This window comes from Hypanus sabinus, chromosome 21, assembly GCF_030144855.1.
Source record: "Hypanus sabinus isolate sHypSab1 chromosome 21, sHypSab1.hap1, whole genome shotgun sequence".
Lineage (NCBI taxonomy): Eukaryota > Metazoa > Chordata > Chondrichthyes > Myliobatiformes > Dasyatidae > Hypanus > Hypanus sabinus.
This window is the reverse complement of record NC_082726.1, coordinates 36,354,663-36,373,916: the sequence shown is the minus strand read 5'-3', so window position 1 is coordinate 36,373,916 and position 19,254 is coordinate 36,354,663. Positions and strand designations below refer to the sequence as shown.

At 39.4% G+C, this 19,254-nt stretch overlaps 1 protein-coding gene across 1 annotated transcript in view; it reads left to right on the top strand.

Annotated features, from left to right (window-relative positions):
• Positions 1-8,937, top strand: part of hif1an (hypoxia inducible factor 1 subunit alpha inhibitor) — a 42,628-nt gene extending 33,691 nt beyond the window's left edge. The window contains exons 6-8 of the mRNA XM_059946342.1: positions 779-842; positions 1,213-1,323; positions 3,757-8,937. Of these exons, the coding sequence (XP_059802325.1) occupies positions 779-842; positions 1,213-1,323; positions 3,757-3,813 (232 nt within the window). The 3' untranslated portion in view covers positions 3,814-8,937. The remainder of the gene's footprint in view (positions 1-778; positions 843-1,212; positions 1,324-3,756) is intronic.
• Positions 8,938-19,254: the final 10,317 nt, after the last annotated feature.

Sequence of the window (19,254 nt, the reverse complement as noted above, 5' to 3'; positions counted from 1 at the left end):
TAAATGATGTGGACAGGTACATGGATAGGAAAGGTTTAGACACGTATGGGTCAAATGTGGGCAAATGGAATTAGCTTAGATGGACATCTTGACCAGCATAGGCAATTTGGACTGAAGAGTCTGTTTCTGTGCTGTATGATTTTGGGGAAAATGCACTTTGTTCATTGAAAATGGTGGGATAGATTGGAGAAAGTGATTTAAAATAGACACAGGATTTTAGGCCTTATAAATAGTTACGGAGAGTTCAAGTACTGTGATCCTGATAAAATTTAATCATAACTAGAACATTTAATTTGATATTTAATATTGATTACCACACTCTATAAAAGATCTAAAGGTTTTAGTGTGAATATGAAGTTGTTTACCAAAAGATTCCAGGGGTGAGGGATAGTTATGTGAACAGGCTGGAGAAAGTGGAGTTGTTCTCCTTGGAATAGAGAACAATCTCACCGATTCCATCTTAATCACATAACTCTGAGTTTATTAGTGAAGTTTACAATTATGTAGGGTACAGAGGAGATAAACTGTATTCTTCTGTGGAAGAGTCAGGAATAAGATGGCTTTGAATGGAGGCAACTGGCAAAAGATCGGAAGCGACACAAGAAAATACTGCAAGTGATTTGCGCCTGGAATGCACCACAAAGGAAATCATGAAGGCAGATTCAACTGTAGCATTCAACAGGGACCTAAACAAGTATCGAAGAGAAGTACATTAGCAGATTAGCTGATGGTCAATAGTAGTGTTTGCTGCATAGTGATTATTTAAATTTAATTTCAGGTGGCATCATATTGAGTCATTACTAAATGGAGGAATCACTATTACTGTCAACTTCTGGTACAAGGTAAGTGTCGAAGGAGACCAACCAACTTTATTACATTTAGCTATTTATACAAACAAGCATTATTAATTTGTTAAATACGTTATTAGTACATTCTAGAAGAGTACAAATAAAGCCTCCTTTGTCCTATATTTAAAACAATTTTCAGCAGTCATTTCGTTAACAGTTTTTCACCACTTAACAAATTACTGAGGAGTATATGCTTCAGGCAGGCGATGCAAAATTCTTCTATTTTTCAACCATGTTCTGCCTGGGTAATCCATGTAAATGCTGTCAGTGTATAATGTCTGAACTTTAGGGGGCTTGAGATGCTTTGCAGGTGTATTAGATTTTCAAATGTACATATTGTGCTGAATGTATCTGTTTATCTAAGGGTGCACCAACTCCAAAGAGAATTGAATATCCATTGAAATCCCATCAGAAGGTTGCAATTATGAGGAATATTGAAAAAATGCTGGGAGAAGCTCTGGGAGAGCCACAGGAGGTAAAGCAGAATATAAGTTTCAGTTTTTGTATGTGTATTTTTATTACCTCTACATTAATTTTAACATGTTAACAATTCACTTAAAGTGCACTTTAAACCCTAGCAAACCCATTTCAGAGTTATACAGCACAGAAACAGACCCCTCTCTCACCATGTTCACAGTGACCATCAGGAACCTAATCCCCTTTACTTCAACATTCCTTGGCAGCCAGGATTCTGTGAATTTGCTCCATTCACATTTCACCTTTATTAGAATTCTTTATTAGAAAACATTTTTATTGTTATGCTTTTGAATGACTGATGTAGACACTTAGTCGATGCTCCCAGTCAACTATTGACATGACCTGTTTCAAATATTGAGCCTTCCTTTCTGTTTCATAAAGTTCTCCTGGACACTTTAAAAGTTCCATCCTTCTAATCATATCACATTAAAGTTACCCGGTTAATTTTGGGGAATTTGAAATCCCATAGTATTATTCACACCTCTGATTTTTCTACATATTTGCTCCTTCATCTGCTGACTCACAAAAGGCCAATAGTATACTTTGGCAAAGTGATTGTCCCTTTTTTTGTTTCTGAACTTCATTCATACAGCCTCAATTGCAGACTCTTCTAGGATATTATCCCTTGTTACTGTTGTAATGGATTCCATAATTTACATTACAGTGCCACCACTTCTTCTACACTCCCTCTTCTGCCTTACCTTACACCCTGCGGCCAAGCCTGGAGATTATATATCCTGGAATGCTGAGTTGCCAATCCTGCCCATCTTTAAACAATATTTCTGTGATAGCAACAATATTTTATTTCCTTGAGCCATTGATTTTTAGTAAATAATTCTTCACATCTGATTTAATAGAAATCAGGTTCATCTGGCCCCTAGTTTATGTGCTTTATCACTTATGAATGATTCTCTTCTCAGCCTCTTTGCCACAGTGCTTCACATTTGCAGTTTTCATCATGTAGAGTTGCCTACAGTTAAAGATCTTGCTTTCTCTGTATTAATTTATAAAATGCTTCATATTTGTTACCTGACAATAATGCAAAACATTCTGGTTTCTATAGTATTTCTCATTCCTACTTTCAAATATCAACATGCATGCTTTAGGAAAATAAACCAAATAAAACTATATCATCTGTTAAATTAATCACGGCTGCATGTGGTTATTGCTTGAGATCCACTGCTTCTAAGCTCTTTCCAGGTCCTTTAATTTAACCTAAAGAGATGGTGCTTTGATATGACCTTTTTCTTACATCTTAAAGATTTTGCAACTGCCTCAAGGTGCACTGTCAGTTTGAATATTGGATCTCATGAGCTGCTGAAAAGGTAGTTGCCAGTAGACTTTGAAAGATGACTGCTGATGTCAACACCAGAAAAGCTTGGTAGTGCCTTGGTTTCTTCTACCTCCACACAAAGAAGCAGGCACATGTTCCAGTCTGATATCTTCAAAATGTGGCACTCCTTTTTAATCTTTATATTAAGACTGTCAGACTGCCTCCTCAAATATTGGAATAAGATTTGACTCCACTAATTTCTGAACAGACTAATAATCCTTTTTAAAAGTCTAATGTTGTATATTGTATTTTTCTCTAAGTCCTTCTGTGATAGGCTTTCTAGTTACTTCCCTAATGCTGCCCAGTTACTCCTTTCTGGTTTACCCATTCTTGTGATCTACAACTTCAGTTATGTCATGCACAACTGACTGAAGTTTTTTGAAGTACAAAAACAATGTCAGTAACTATCTCTCAGCTAGGCAATAAAACAAAAGAGAAAATCTGCAGATGCTGGAAATCCAAGCAACACACAAAATGCTGGAGGAACTCCAGGCCAGTCAGCATCTCTGGAAAAAAGTACAGTCAATGTTTTGGGTAGTCCTGCCGAAGGGTGTTGGCCCGAAACGTCAACTACTTTTTTCCATAGATGCTGCTTGGCCTGCTGAGTTTCTGCAGCATTTTGTGTGTGTTGCTTGAAAAAACAAAGAGCTGTATTTGCCTGAGATTAATGCAGTAGGTGACAGTTTCTGAGGAACAATAATAACAAACTGAGCCTTGATTTAAAATTGCAGTCTAAAGATCTCACCTGTGAAAGTGCAGCACTCTGAGGAGTCTGCTAAAAAGTTTGCTGTTAGGTCTTGAGGTGGGACTTGAACCAAGAGTCTTTGACTCACTCTGACCAGAGTTAGAAGTGATATTTGTACATGTGAACAGCAGTAATAAAGAAACAAATTGCACAGCAAAACAATTCCTTTGTAACAGTGACCTGTATTAAGGATCAGAAAACAGATCAGTAATCAACATGGAATGCAGAAATTATAAGAGATTGCATGGGTGTGCTTGTGCTTTCATGTCACATTATCAGTTTTGGATAATACATCAGTTCCTAATTGCCTAGGCAATATGCTGAAGCTCATTATTTGTTTCCTTCCTGACTAGGTCGGGCCATTATTAAGAATGATGATTAAAGGCCGATATGATCAACCTTACTCATAAAGTTTTTTTAAAAAATCAACTCTTTCTGCGGACTGTTCACCGATGCTTTCCTCAAGTAAATGGCGCCAGAGAGAGACTAAGCATACCGTACCGTGAGCATTGTGTGCCTGCACTTAAAGAAACGCAGAAACTCTTTTCTTATTCAAAATAGGCTGCCATTAATCCATTGAGGTGAATTTTTGTATCTGCCATCCATGTGCCCGTTGGACTGAAGCCTCTGAAAATGGAACTCTGTTATCAGTTAATTGGCACATTTCCCCTGAAATGTTTAACACTGAATGTGTATGTAGACCACTTTCCACCCATTTATAAAGGATTTAAGTTTATTTTCTTTAAGCAATGAAGGTCTTGTGCTCTTGCTGCTGGAGTAGTAAGAATGGACTAGGTGCTGTTAGTACACGGCATTTAAATATGAGGTTTATCACTGTAGGCCTCTATATTTGGATTTATTTTTTAATCTCTGGTCTGCATTTCATACCTTGTGATTGTGAAGAATTCGGTAACATGGTCAGGCCTTAAAATGCTTGATTTGAATTAATAACGTGACAACGGTAAGTACAATATAATTAAGTACTGTTGTCACTTGGAGAAACAATATCAAAAAAAATTCTTAATATTTGTCATGGGACAAGGTCAGTGTTTTATGTACAACACTGCCTCTCCTAAAATGTAGGGCAAAGCATCAGGCCATGAAATGGTAAATGTGATGTCACAATCTTAAATATTGTCCGTTGCCTCAAACAAGTGCCATTGCTATTAGTCTGTGAGACTATACAATGGATAAGATCATTTTGGGTGATTTTGTTTGCACTTACATAATTTAACTTTTGGAGCACTCCAATCCATTTGCCTTTATCCATCTATCTCTTAATCCCCTACCTTTCTTGTTACCCAACTATCTCACTGTCTTTGCCTTCCTCGCTCTTGGTTTTGCACTCTCTCTGCTTGTCCTGCATTATATCCTCCACCCTAGATATAGCTTGTATAAATGTCTTCCATTTCAAACATTGATTCTCTACATGGTATTAAAACCCATAATAACCTTAATCATACAGCAGCTTTGCTGATGACTCCTATAGTTTTAATATCCCTATGAATTCTCTTCAACAATATAAGAGAACTTGCATGTCTTTCCTCTAGAATCTCTATATTTGCTTGCAATGTAACATTTTGATCTTTTTCCACTTCTGCTGGAAAATTATCAACCTGAAATAATTAACTTCTCTCTTTACAAGTATTGTGTGACCTGCGAAGTATTTCCAGTGTTTTCTCTCTTTATTTTAGCTAATTTATTTTGCACCACTATGGCTGTTTCATATTGAGAAGTGAACTGGCTGTAAACTGATTAAAACCTTGGGAAATCGGTTTTATTTTCCAGTTGAGCTACTGTAATGAACTAAAAGCAAAACTCCATAAGTGCTGTGTCTGAACCAATAACAAACAAAAATTGGAAACTAAGTCAATGAGCAACTGCTTTTTGGACTCCCCAAAATATCCTTTGTTTTGTTCTGATGTGGTAACCCACCTAGTTTTCATGTCTTTATACATCTTAAACTAATCCATAAGACATAGGAGCAAAATTAGGCCATTCGGTCAATCAAGTCTGCTCTACCATTCCATCATGGCTGATTTATTATCTCTCTCAACCCAATTCTTCTGCCTTCACTCCTTAATCTTTGACAGCCTTACTAATCAAGAACCTATCTATGTCTCCTTTAAATATACCCAATAACTTGGCTTCCACAGCCATATCTGGCCATTAATTCCACAGATTTACTCCTCCCTGGCTAAAGAAGTTTCTCCTCATCTGTGTTCTAAAGGGATGTCCTTTTATTCTCAGGCTGTGGCCTCTGGTCTTTGACTCTCCCATGTCCACTTTATGTAGTTCTTTTAATATTTGATAAGTTTCAATGAAATTCCACCCCCCCACCAATTCTTCTGAACTCCAGTGAGTAGAAGCTCAGAGCTATCAAACATTCTGCATATGTTAACCCTTTCATTCCTGGAATCATTCTCATAAACTTCCTCTTGACCCTCTCCAATGCCAGCACATCTTTGTTTTGATTAAGGGGCCCAAAACTGCTCTCAGTACTCCATACAGTCTGACCAATGCCTTGAAGCCTCAGCATTAAATCCTTGCTTTTATTTTCTAGTCCTCTCAAAATGAACACTAACATTGCATTTACTGTCTGTGCCAGCAACACAACCTGCAAGTTAACCTTTAGGGAGTCCTGTGAGGACTCACAAATCCCTTTGCACCTGATTTCTGAATTTGCTCTCTGTTTAGAAAATAGTCTATGCTTGTATTTCTTCTAACATACATTTCTCTGCACAATATTCTACCTGCCACTTTTTTGCTCATTCTGCTAATCTATCTAAGTCTTTCTCCAGATCCCTACTTCCTCCATATTACCTGCTCTGCTCCTTTATATCGTCTGCAAACTTGGACACAAAGCCGTCAATTCCATCGTCCAAACCTTTGACAGATTAACGTGAAAGGAAGCAGTCCCAACATCAAACCCTGTGGAACACCACTAGTCACCACGGAGTCTGACAACTACCAATATTGTAAATCTGAGATAACAAGTGGGAGTACAAAGAAAAAGCATTGGATGTGTGGTAAGGACAGTTCCTGGATATCCCTAACTGAGAATCTTGGCCCAGGGTTTAGAGATTTCTCTTAAGACTCATTGTGGGGCTTGAGTAGGGAAATCACCACTTTATGGAACAAGTGAGTTATCTGCACTGTAATTCAAACTGGCCCCTTTAAAAGATTAAAAAAGAGCATAGAAATATATGGTTAAAATAAAATTATACTTGACAGTGCCCTATCTGCACATCTTTCTCCCCATTGCTGTTCCTCGGCCAGAGCTGATTCAACTGCGCTGCCTTCATGGGGAAAATTAATAGCATGACCCAGCAAGTGTACTTCTGGTTTTTTGTTGTTACTCTGAGAGCAGGAAGATGGCTAGAGCAGTAATTTTGCACAGAAGTCTGCCAGCTCAGTACAGAGCAGGACTGGATTCTGTGACTTCACTTTGGCTGTAAAAGTGTCTTTGTCAGATAGCCCAAATAGTTTATACCTGTTGCCCAATTGCTTGGAAAGCTTGACGCTTGCTTGAAGCATGTTATTCACAGTATGCTAAATGTCACCTCTTCAGTCGGAGAATCAGTCACCTGTCCTTGAATAGTCCCTAAACAATCAGTACCTAAATGAGTACCTTTGTATAGTTTGGGTTGTCATTCAGAATTCCTGCAATTTTTATCTGTGGTTGAAAACTATGTGAAACATCATCTGGTTCTAATGATCAGTGTGCAGGAGGTAAGAAGTGCATAAGCTGAGGCAATTGATTCTTTGATTTTAGTTAAATGTTTGGTTTGCTCAGTATCACTTATTATACCCTGATACAAACACAGCGTCTGCTGGATGTCAGCGAGTGGAATTGGGTAACTAGTTTGAGATCTCACCTGGTCATGTATTAGATCTGCAAGAATAATGTCAGAAAGCCCAGAGCTAAAAGGTCAGGAGAGTCTTAACAGTGTGGATGTCTTACCTAAAAGACAGGTGGAAACTTCCAGAGTTCTTTAAAATGATGAAAGTGTTTTTAAGTGTCAAACATAATGATATGGAGGAAACTGAAATGAAAAGTTATAATTTTTAAAAATATTTAGGAGAAACATTTAATTATCATCTTAGCCCCAAGAGCTAAATGCCAGTAGAAGGATGGGGAATGGAAATTATTCAATTGCCTTCTGTAATGGTGTAATATGATAGCAGTTGATTGTTGGACACTGATTCTGAAATTTGGTTCCAATGAACTTAACCAAACTAAATTTTTGGAGCAGAATACAGCGCACAGCTATTGATACATTGCCATTTTACACAAGTCTCTAAGACAGATTTCTACATGATGAAAACTTCTATTACAGCTATTCTGTTGATTTATATTTCTGACACTTGATATCCTTTTGAAGAATGAAATGAATTTTTTTCCCCACTGGAATAAGGCGAATTGAAACTTGCCATTTTATCTCAATATACACTTGTGCAGCCTAGCTGTTGCAGATTAGCAGTGGTGTTGCCTTATACTGAAAGCCTTAAAGAAGGGAATGACTGCATCAGTCAGGAGAAGGTGCAAAAAAAGTCTCTGCCTGTTTTGCACAATAGGCTTGGTGGTGACAGAGCTGAGGATAACTCACTTTTCAAAGTGAAATTTTATGAGAATAAGTGGTGTTTAACAGTCCCCAGTATCATGCACTCCACTAGTGATGGATGTGGAGCTTCAGCGGTTTGACCTTAATACTTCCCAATTGTGATTTTAACAAGATATTATCAGGGTTTGATGTCAAAGTAAGAACACAGAAGAACTTTGCAAAAAAAAAGTGTTTCTGACATATAATTGCTTGTATGTATGATAATCTCTGACTTCAAGTACAGTGTGATACCAATCAATGAAGTTAATTCCCCACTCTCTTGAGGACTCAGCAACTGTATCCCCCTTTGCTTCACATATCCAGAGTGTTCACAGGAATGCACTAAATAGTGGTCAGAGTTGCTTCCTTTGATTTCAGCTTTGATTGTGGAAAGGATGGTGTTAGATTTCTGGATTAGGATGTATTCACAAACTCAAAATATACTCATTATTCCATTTATTACATCCTTTCTCTGAGATTTTAATCATTCTCAGTAGAATTGTTGGATGCACATGCACTGGTATGTTTTGGCAATGAAGATGAATGCTTGTCAGTACCACATTGATTTAAATGATTAACACAAGAGGTCCTGCAGATGTTGGAAATCGAGAGTAACACACACAATATGCTGGAGGAACTCAGCAAGTCAGACAGCATCTATGGAAATAGATAAATCGTCGACGCTTCAGGCCGAGATACTTCTTCAAGATTCATTGGAGGATAATTTTTTAAAACATCTGTTGCTTCCCTCTTTCTTCCTACTATGTATCTTGCAACCCTTGAAAATGTAATTGCCCTTGAATATATGCACCGGATATATTTAAATTAATTCCCTGCATAAAATGCTCCAATTCTGTTATTTTGCTGTAATTTTGTTGATAAGAGTAAATTGTCCAAAACATGAAATGATTAAAATCAGTATCAATGGTAGCTGTGTTTGTGTCTTCAATCGAGTCATTGGTGATCTAGACATTGGGAATCATACCTGTCTGTGGTGACCCTTAGCAGGAGCTACTGAACTTTAATCAACCAAATCAGCCAGGTCAAATATTGATTGAGATACAGTGCGAAACCAGCCCTTCGAGCCACGCCAGCCAGTAAGCCCCGAATTTAATCCTGGCCTAATCATGGGACAATTTACAACACCCATTTTACCTACCAACTGGTATGTCTTTGGACTACGTGAGGGAAACCCATGCGGTTATGGGGAGAATGTACAAACTTTTTACAGGCAGTGGCAGCATTTGAGCATGGGTCGCTGTGCTATAAAGCATTGCACTAACCATTACGCTACCATGTCGTCCCATATTGAGTACATAGAGCATAGAAAATTACAGCACAGTACAGGCCCTTTGGCCCATAATGTTGTGTTAATCTTTTAACCCCTGATCAATTTAGCCCTTTCCTCCCATATAGCCCTCCATTCATACATGACCAGACAGAGTAGATTCAGAAACAGTGTTTCACTTGGTTGAGATGTCTGTAATCAAAGGTCAGTCTCAAAATAAAGGGCCAGCTATTTGGGGAAGACATGAGAAGAATCTTTTGAATTCTCACCCCAAGTGGTCCCTAAGGTCTCAGTCACTTATAGTTAGGAAAGAGGCAGATTTTTGAATATTTAGGTAAGTGAAGTTGTAGAGTTGGTGCAGGAAGCAGTGTTGATATCAATGATTAGCCGAGAACATCTTGAATGGCGGAGTACAAAGAATCGTGGTCTTTTCCTGCTTAGACATTAAGCTTTTACTTCCTGAGCTACTGAGTTAATAAGCAGTTTCAAGCAAAGCTAATGTCTTTATTCAGCTAACAAGTTGAGCTCACACAAGTGGGAGATGGGAACCACTATAGAAGTTTGCGACTGCGATTTGGTTGAAATTGGAAACATCTTCAGGGGTTTGCATGGATGGAGTGAACGTGAGCTAAGTCTAAGGATGAACCTCTGTTCTAAGGTTCTGCATGATTAGTTTCTAGTGGAGATTTCAGAAACCAAAATTCAAGCCAGCTGAACAGAGTAAGAGAACCCTCAAATCCAGCACTACACAGGACAGAAAGTTGATGCAGCACCAAAACATTTTTCAAATTCTTCAGAGCTTCTCACAAGTTTAAGATTAGATATATAGTTGCTTGTTAAATGTGTATTATATATTTATCACTTTTGTATTTTTCTAAATGGCAGGAACACAATTGGATACATGTTAAAGAATGGAACATGCTGTTCTCTCCTTGTCCTGTAGTTTATTTTGTCATCCAATTAAACTAGAGATTTGCATACTGTTCAAATCTCACAAACAGACATTCCGTTTACAACAACAGTTGTGAGCTGCCATAAATAAACTTCTACCTCTAGGGATAAATATGTTGTCTCTTAATGTACCTTAACACTACATTGATCAAACTTATTCATCTGCAATGGGAGCTGTGGAATTTGTTATTGTCATCTGGAACACTACTGTGGATCATCAATGTGACAACAATAACTGAAACTGGAACCATCCATTTTGGGCAGCATGTGGAAGCATGTTTATCTCACATGTAGAAGTACTGTGGTTTCTGGTTTATTGAGACACATTTTGGCCCATTTAAGTGGCTGCACCAATTAGCTGAAGTTTAATGGAAATAGTTAAGGTATTAAAAAAAGATAAACTGAGTAATGTTATGTATTAAATGAAATTCAGAATAAGTTAGAACACTACCAATACTACTGCAGCACTATAAAACTGTATTAGATCTTAATACTTTTTGATAGAGGAATTCATCTGCATCACGTTCTTTTGACTGTAAATGAACAAAATCAGTGTCAGCACCTAGTGCAGATAATGGACTGCCGTAATCCAATGCTTTCAATGATTGTATCCTCCAAAATTTCATTTTCATTGTAGCATTCAAGATGATTGTCAGTATCTCCAAATTCTTCAGTTTCTAACTTGTTATAGTAGTGAAATTGTTTCATGTTCACTCTTGCACATATCTAGCATCTCCATGCCAGAATGTTTGAAACTGCAATGAACAAAACAGTTCTGAATTGTCTTACTGCTTATTTCTTGCTAACTATCAGTGACAAAAATCACAGCTTTTTGAACGCAGACACATGCAACTGACACTATTTTAAAACTGCTTGCTTGATTGTGTTGTGCCCATCAGCCACATAAGTGCACCTGACTATCACTAGTTTGAACCTGTTTGGCAACAGTCTCCTGCTCCAATTAAGCAGCATAGGGTCCCAAATAAAGAGAATCCCAGCTATTTTCTTGATTAATTTTTGTTCTTTAAGAGTTGTTCCAAATAAGCGGCAGTCCCAATTAACTAGAATCCATTGTCTATTCTAACTCGCTTTAGAACTTAAAAGATGTCCATCAGGTAACTGTCCAATCCTCGTCCAAAGCAAAGCTTCCAGTTAGTTCAATATTTTACTCTGTATTGTTGCTTAAGATCTATTAATCATGCCTTAGTTGTTAGTCTTGGTGCTTCACAATGTGTTGATTTTTGTCTGATACTATAAAACCTGGATAATCCACTAAATGGCCATTCAGAAATCCTTGATTATTTAGCACGTTGCTGCACTACCTTTGGACTTGCCAGGGCCTCAGTTTCTGTTCTTCCTTACACTTCAGAGCCAAGATTCACATTCTTTAAGCTCATTTGGGTCAAGTTCCCACTTTCCCTTCCAGGGGTTCCCAACCTCTTATTCCATGGACCAGTACCATTCAGCAAGCGTCCATGCATGCACCCCTGCTGGGCTCAGATTCCTACTGTCTTGTTCATAGAACATAGTAGTACCACCACAAGAACAGGTCCTTTGGTCCATGATGTCAACATGGAACACAATATTGAATTAGACTAAATCTTACTTATTTACATCTGACTCCTATCCTTCCATTCCCTGAATATTTATGTGTAAGACTAAGACCCTCAAATACCGCTAGCACATCTACTCCAAACATCACCCCTGTTCCAGGCACGTACCACTCTCTGTTAGTTGGTTTTTAAAAAAACTGCCCTGCACACCATCTTTAAACTTTCCCCCCTCATCTTAAATGCATGCCCTCTAGTGTTAAGACATTTCAACAATGGGGAAACTATTCTGTCGGTCCCGTCTATGACGCTCATAATTTTATAACTTCCATTAGGTATCCCCATAGCCTCTGTTGCTCCAGAGAAAACTGACCAAGTTTATCCATCTCCTTTTAGCTCTTACCCTCTAATCCAGGCAGCATCCTGGTAAACTTCATCTACACTTTTTCCAAAACTTCCACATCTTTCAAGAGGCACTAACTCTCAGACAACCAGAATTGTACATGACACTTCAAGTGCAGCCTAATTTAAAGTCTTATGTACCATAGAACATTACAGCACAGAAGCAGGCCTATAGGCCCTTCTTGGCTGTGCTGAACCATTTTTCTGCCTAGTTCCGCTGACCTGCATCTGGATCTTACCCCTCCATACACCTCTCATCCATGTACCTGTCCAAGTTTTTCCTAAAAGTGAGCCCACATTTACCACTTCATCTGGCAGCTCATCCCATACTCCCACCACTCTGTATGAAGAAGCTCCCCATGCCCCAATATTTCCTTTAAACTTTTCCCCCTTAACCTATGTCCTCTGGTTTTTTTCTCCCCTAGCTTTAGTGGCAAAAGCCTGCTTGCATTCACTCTATCTATACTCATCATAATTTTATATACCTCTATCAAATCTCCCCTCATTCTTCTACACTCCAGGGAATAAAGTCCTAACCTATTCAACCTTTCTCTGTAACTCTGTTTCTCAAGTCCCAGCAACATTCTTGTAAACTTTCTCTGCACTCTTTCAACCTTATTAATATCTTTCCTGTAATTTGATGACCAAAACTGCACACAATACTCCAAATTGCTCCCCAATGCCTTATACAACCTCACCATAACATTCCAACTCTTATACTCAATACTTTGATTTACAAAGGCCAATGTACCAAAAGCTCTCTTTACGACCCTATCTACCTGTGATGCCACTTTTAGGGAATTTTGTAGCTGCAAATGATCTCCATTACTCTTACACTCAATACCTTGATCGATAAAGGCACGAAAGCCACAAGCCTTCTTCATCAACCTATCTACTTGTGCAGCCACTTTCAGGGAGCTATTCCCCCCCAAACCCAAGAGTCCTTCAACTCCCTAAGCTCTGGTTCCTGTGCTCCCGCAGTCCTTTTTAGTCTCCGTTAAAATTTGCCTGGTTCACTGGAAATAATTATAGTATTGTGTAACATCTAAGAAAAGTGAATTTAAAAATGTCAGTGTATGAATATTGCATAATATATCCAATAGTCTGCAAAATCTATTTACCCTACACCAACAAAGCCCTAAGCATGCCAGATTATTGAAATTTGAGATATTTCACCATGTTAAAAGCTTCACATGAAGAGCGCAAAGCTGAGAAAAAAGTATTTGTGAAACAGAATGGGAAGTGAATTTGCATGTATGTGGTTTTCCTTTGTGATACGTGAATGTGTGTACGTGCTTTCTGTCTCATATTCAGCCTGATTTGGAAGATTTGTCAAAACCACTGGTGCTGGTGCCTTGGGTTGAAACCCCTCATTTGTTTCTGAAGCTCTCAACAGTACATCACTGGAGAACAGCCGCATCATGAATTCTCCATGACTTTCCAGCTCAACAAGCCTGTGCTTTGCACCTGTCAATCAACAGCTGGCATGCAGGTAGCCTCTGGCCCTATTCAATGCCAAGCATGGATGGGTTGAACAAAGCAGTGGAGTGACTGTACACTGTGAACTGTTGGAACATGATTGACTTAGTTTGTCTATCCACTCCAAAGTGCTCTGGGGTATAATTTTCAATCACTGAAATAGTTCGTAGTCAAGGAACACCAATTCTTGTTACTTTTTTCCCCCAATTACCTTTCTCCCTCATGGCCTTTAATCCCCAGTGGAAAACAGACTCCGAACCCCTAACTAAATGATATTAGTTCCATAAAGATTTTGTTTGTTAGAACAACATTAAGAATTAAAATAAGTTTTTTAATGTCCCTACCATTTATGTTGTGTGGTACCTGTAGCTGTGCACTGAAGAATAATCTTAACAGCTGCTCTCCATCTACCCCTCTCAGGTCTTTGCTATTTCCTCAGATTCAGGCCCTGAATAGATGATCAATTTCATCATTTCTCATGACTACGTTCAAGCTTACTTCATCAGGCCACTATTCTCAAGAAGTTTCTCCACAGACATTTCAATCAATTACCCATCCTTGTTCCCTAAAATATGATCAAGTACAGTACGTTTATAGTAGGTTTCTCTATACACTGCTACAGAAAATGCTTTAATTAATTTTTATGAATTACTTCCATCTTAACCCTTATTAATTAGCATAGGATGTGGAATTGAGTATAAGAGTTGGGGCATCATGTTCAGTTGTACAAAAATTGTTTAGACTGTACATAGAGTATTGTGTGCAGTTCTGCTTGCCACACTATAGGAAGGATTTGTTTTTAAGGGAGAGAGCAGGTGAGATTCACTGGGATATTGCCTGAATTTGAAGCAGTGCTTATATAGGTAAGTTAGACTGGATTAATTTCTACTAAAACATGAGGGGTGACATTCTAAAGATTTTTTAAATTACGAAGGGATAGATAGGATTGCTAGTTCCCCCCAGGGCAGGGGTGTCTAAAACTAGAGGGCACAGGATTAAGTTCAGAGGGGACAAGTTTAAAGGAGCTTCACATTTCCAATCATTGAAACCAACTACAGTGAATTCTGGTTAATTGGGGCAACTGATTATTTGGGACAACTCTTAAAGAACAAAAACAAATCAAGAAAATAATTGGGATTTTCCTTTTGTTTATTTGGGACAATGTGCTGCTTAGTTGGATCAGGAGACTGCTGCTGAACATTTTCTAAGAAGCATCAGTCGTGTGGCTGTTGGACACTACAATGTATTTTAAGTGAACAGTTTTTAAATAGCATCAATTTTGAGTGTTTGTGTTCAAAAACCAATGATTTTTGTCACTGATAGTTGATGAGAAATAAGCAGTAAGACAATTCAGAAGTGTTTTGCTCACTGTGGTTTCAAGCATTCAGACTTGGAAATGTCAGAAATGGCCAGGAGTGAAAATTAAATGATTTCATGACTTCAACAAGTTAGGAACTATGAAGAATCTGAAGGCATCAACAATCATCTTGAATGGGCCCCGTTGGACATTCATCACTCACCTGTGGATTCAAGTAGCTGTTCGCCTGTTTTAGCAGCCGCACCCCAGCACACAGCTTCAACAGGTGGGCTAAACCAGCTGAGGGTAGCCAGTAGGTGTCATACTTCAGTGAGGAAGGAACATGCCTGTTCTAGCATGCAAATTCAGCTCTGACGGACTGGGTGGGTGAGATCCAACAGCCAGGACCTACAATGCTACATGGAGAGTGAATTGTTTCATCAGACACAGAAGAAGTCATGATCACGCACTGTAATCGTGAAAGACCCCAATTGTGCCGTCCCTCTGGATCCAAACTTCCAAGGTTAAGTGGGTGGAACAGCCCCTGTACAATGGTTTATCCACTTTAAAAGCTCCCCTGCCCAGGTTTCCTGTCATTGTCAGATACGGTGGACAACCACCAACAGTAAAAACACAAACGAGAAATTTGCAGATACTGGAAAAACAAGCAAAACGCACAAAATGCTGGAAGAACTCAGTAGACCAGGTAGCATCTATGGAAAAGAGTACAGGCGATGTTTCAGGGTGAGTCTCTTCAGTAGGACCACCAATAGTATTGGTAGCAGACTAACTTGTTCTGTAAACATGAGGAAATCTGCAGATGCTGGAAATTCAAGCAACACACACAAAATGCTGGTGGAACACAGCAGGCCAGGCAGCATGTATAAGGAGAAGCACTGTCGACGTTTCGGGCTGAGACCCTTCGTCAGGACTAACTGAAAGGAAACTGATAGGGTCTCGCCCCGAAATGTCAACAGTGCTTCTCCTTATAGATGCTGCCTGGCCTGCTGTGTTCCACCAGTATTTTGTGTGTATAACTTGTTATATATTTCATTTAAATGCATAATTTGTTACTCAGTTAAATGGTAGCTTGTTGTTTTTATATCGTTTTAACTACTTCTGTAAAATTTTGGCTAATTGGGGCAGCCACTTTATTGGGCCAAAATGTACTGGTCCCAATGTGTCCCAATTAGCCAGAGTCCACTGTACTTAACCCCTCACCAAACACTTCATAGCTCTAAGACTGCCAGCCCACCCACCCCAGTCTTTATGCAATTTAGCCCCCAACATTTTGATACAATTGTTATGTTACTCACTGACCACCTCAGACGTACCCTTCCCCACAAGTATATGCAATGAATCCTCTCCAGAAAAACTAGATATTTACCCCCAACTTCAAGACACAGCAGTTTTGCTTTGTATAGGTTTGAAGAAATGATGCACCATCAATAACCCTCTGAGACGTGAGGCGAGATATCGGCTTTTATTGGCTGGAAGAAAGAACAAGCAGCAATTGACCACCACACTGCATCCTGGAGACTGAGACTGGGGCGGAGTCCTCAATCGCCTTTATACCGGGGTCTGTGGGAGGAGCCACAGGAGCAGTCAGCGGGGGAGGGGGGCGTGTCCAGACAGGTATATGGAGTTCACCACAAGAAAATAAAAAGCACATGTGCCATTTACTAATGAAGCCAAATCTGAGAATGATAATAACAAAGACCCTACTCATGCACATATACCCCACAGAGCATTCCAATACACTCCACCCCTTGATTTAACAAGTATGTGAGAAAAGGAACAAGGCCCTATGGTGAAAAGACACTACATCACTTTTCATCCCCGCTCAAACTGCGCTGTCAGTTTACATAGGAAGAACAAAACATAGAAGGGCAAAGACAAATGAACATTGGAGTGCACAAACCAAACAAAAATAGCAAATACTAATAGAAAACTCAATTCACCAACATTCAGAATGCTGCACAGGCAATTGCCCTACTGACTGAACACCCACAACGTGTTAACTAATCTTAAATTTTCAGTGGCACAGTATTCATTACTTTAATTAAATAAATACTTTTAAGTGAACTGAAAGAGGTAATGCCCCCGGTCTGGGCCCTAATAAAACCAGTTATCTGCAATCAGAAACATTAATAAAATAGCACTATTAAGCTGCAGACATCAAGGACAATTTAGCCCCTTTCTGTGTTATGAACTATTTTGGGCACCATTCCAACTACCATGTCCGAAAATGTAGAAAATCAAATGACTTGAACTTCAGGAATAATATAACGAGAGTACAAGAAGACTGGAGAAAGGATTTTAGGGAATACTGCACTGGGAGCATGAGAAAGGAATATTATGAAGGCTTTATTGAATATAAAATAAAAATTAACACAAGGGACAACATGGTGAACCATTAAATCTCAAAGGCTTCTGCAGAATGTATCCACCTACTAGCATTTAATCTGGTCATGCATCTCCACATACGGTGCCAGTAAGTCTTGTGTACTGGTGGCTGAAGGAGACTCAGTACTGTATAGGCAAGAACCAGCTGAAGAGCAAACTTTAAATGTGCCTGTGGAATTTCAGGCTTCTCTCCCTAGCGAAGCTGAGCAAAATGCTATCGTTCACTCTCCAGAGAAGTTTTTGAGAGCGCAAGCTGAACCAAAACAACATTTGCTGTGGTAAGTATTTGCTGCCGGTGGAAAATTACCAGTACTAACAGAAGCTCATAGCTTTGAATTGTATGTGTTTTCTACACCCAGGGATGAGTAACTTGTGGAGAATTTAGCCATTGCCTCACATTGGACTACAGCCAAATTCAGTGGTGGTAAATATGAGTCTTTCTGCAATCAGGCAGTTTTATGTTCACTATATAAAAGGTCCAGATCGAAAAAGGCTAGAGTCGGCAAACCTGTGCCCACAAGACCATTAAGAGGCAGCCTGGCATGTTAACCCACTTTAAAGCCAAGCTCAAGACACCATGAGAAATGAAAATCGGCATCTAATTTTTGAAAATGAAGACACAAGAGACTGCAGATGCTGAAATCTGGATTAGAAAATAATTTGCTGGAGGAAACAAACAGGTAGAGCAACATCTGTGAAAGGAAAGGAACATTTCAGATCAAAATCCTGCTTCAGGGTCACTCAGCACGTTGACAATTCTTTTCTTCCCACAGATGCTGCTCGACACATTGAGTTCTTCCAGCAGGTAGCTTGTGGCTTCTAATTCATAAACCTGGGCAAAACAAATAGGTCAAATTCCATTCTAAAGCTAGCTGACAAGATCAGGATCAAATATTTCCTGAAATTGAGATGCCTGCCCAATTTCCAATGGCAGAGTGTAAGCAGGCTTTAGGTGAATTTATGAACAAGCATGATCTCACCCTGCCATTGGAATTGTGTATCTTCCTCTGAGGCCACAACTCTGGACTTAAAACATCCTCCCCCTCCTACTTTCAAATCTCTTAGTATCTTTCCTTTCAGTTAGTCCTGACAAAGGGTCTTGGCCCGAAACGTCGACAGCGCCTCTCCCTATAGATGCTGCCATCTCACCTCTGGATGAGAATGAAATCCACAGAAGGTATATTGTCTCCTGGATGCCTGGATCAGGGACATCTCAGGTAAAGTCTGCAGCATTCTGAGGAGGAAGGATGAGTAGCCAGAGGTTGTGGCCTTTTTTGGTTCCGATGACATGGATAGGAAGGGTGATGAGTCTCTGCAAGGTGGTTTCAGGGAGTTAGGTGCTAAATAAACATAGAAATATAGAAAACCTACAGCACAATACAGGCCCTTTGGCCCATGAAGTTGTGCTGAACATGTCCCTACCTTAGAAATTATTAGGCTTACCTATAGCCCTCTATTTTACTAAGCCCCATGTACCTATCCAAAAGTCTGTTAAAAGACCCTATCGTATCCGCCTCCATCACCATTGCCAGCAGCCCATTCCACGCACTCACCACTCTCTGAGTAAAAAACTTACCCCGACATCTCCTCTGTATCTACTCCCCAGCACCTTAAACCTGCGTCCTCTTGTGGCAACCATTTCAGCCCTGGGAAAAAGCCTCTAATTATCCACACGATCAATGCCTCTCATCATTTTATGCACCTCTATCAGGTCACCTCTCGTCCTCCATCGCTCCAAGGAAACAAAGGCCGAGTTCACTCAACCTATTCCTATAACGCAAGCTCCCCAGTCCAGGCAACATCCTTGTAAATCTCCTCTGTGCCCTTTCTTTGGTTTCCTGGTCAGACCAGGTTCCTATATAGGTGCAACATTA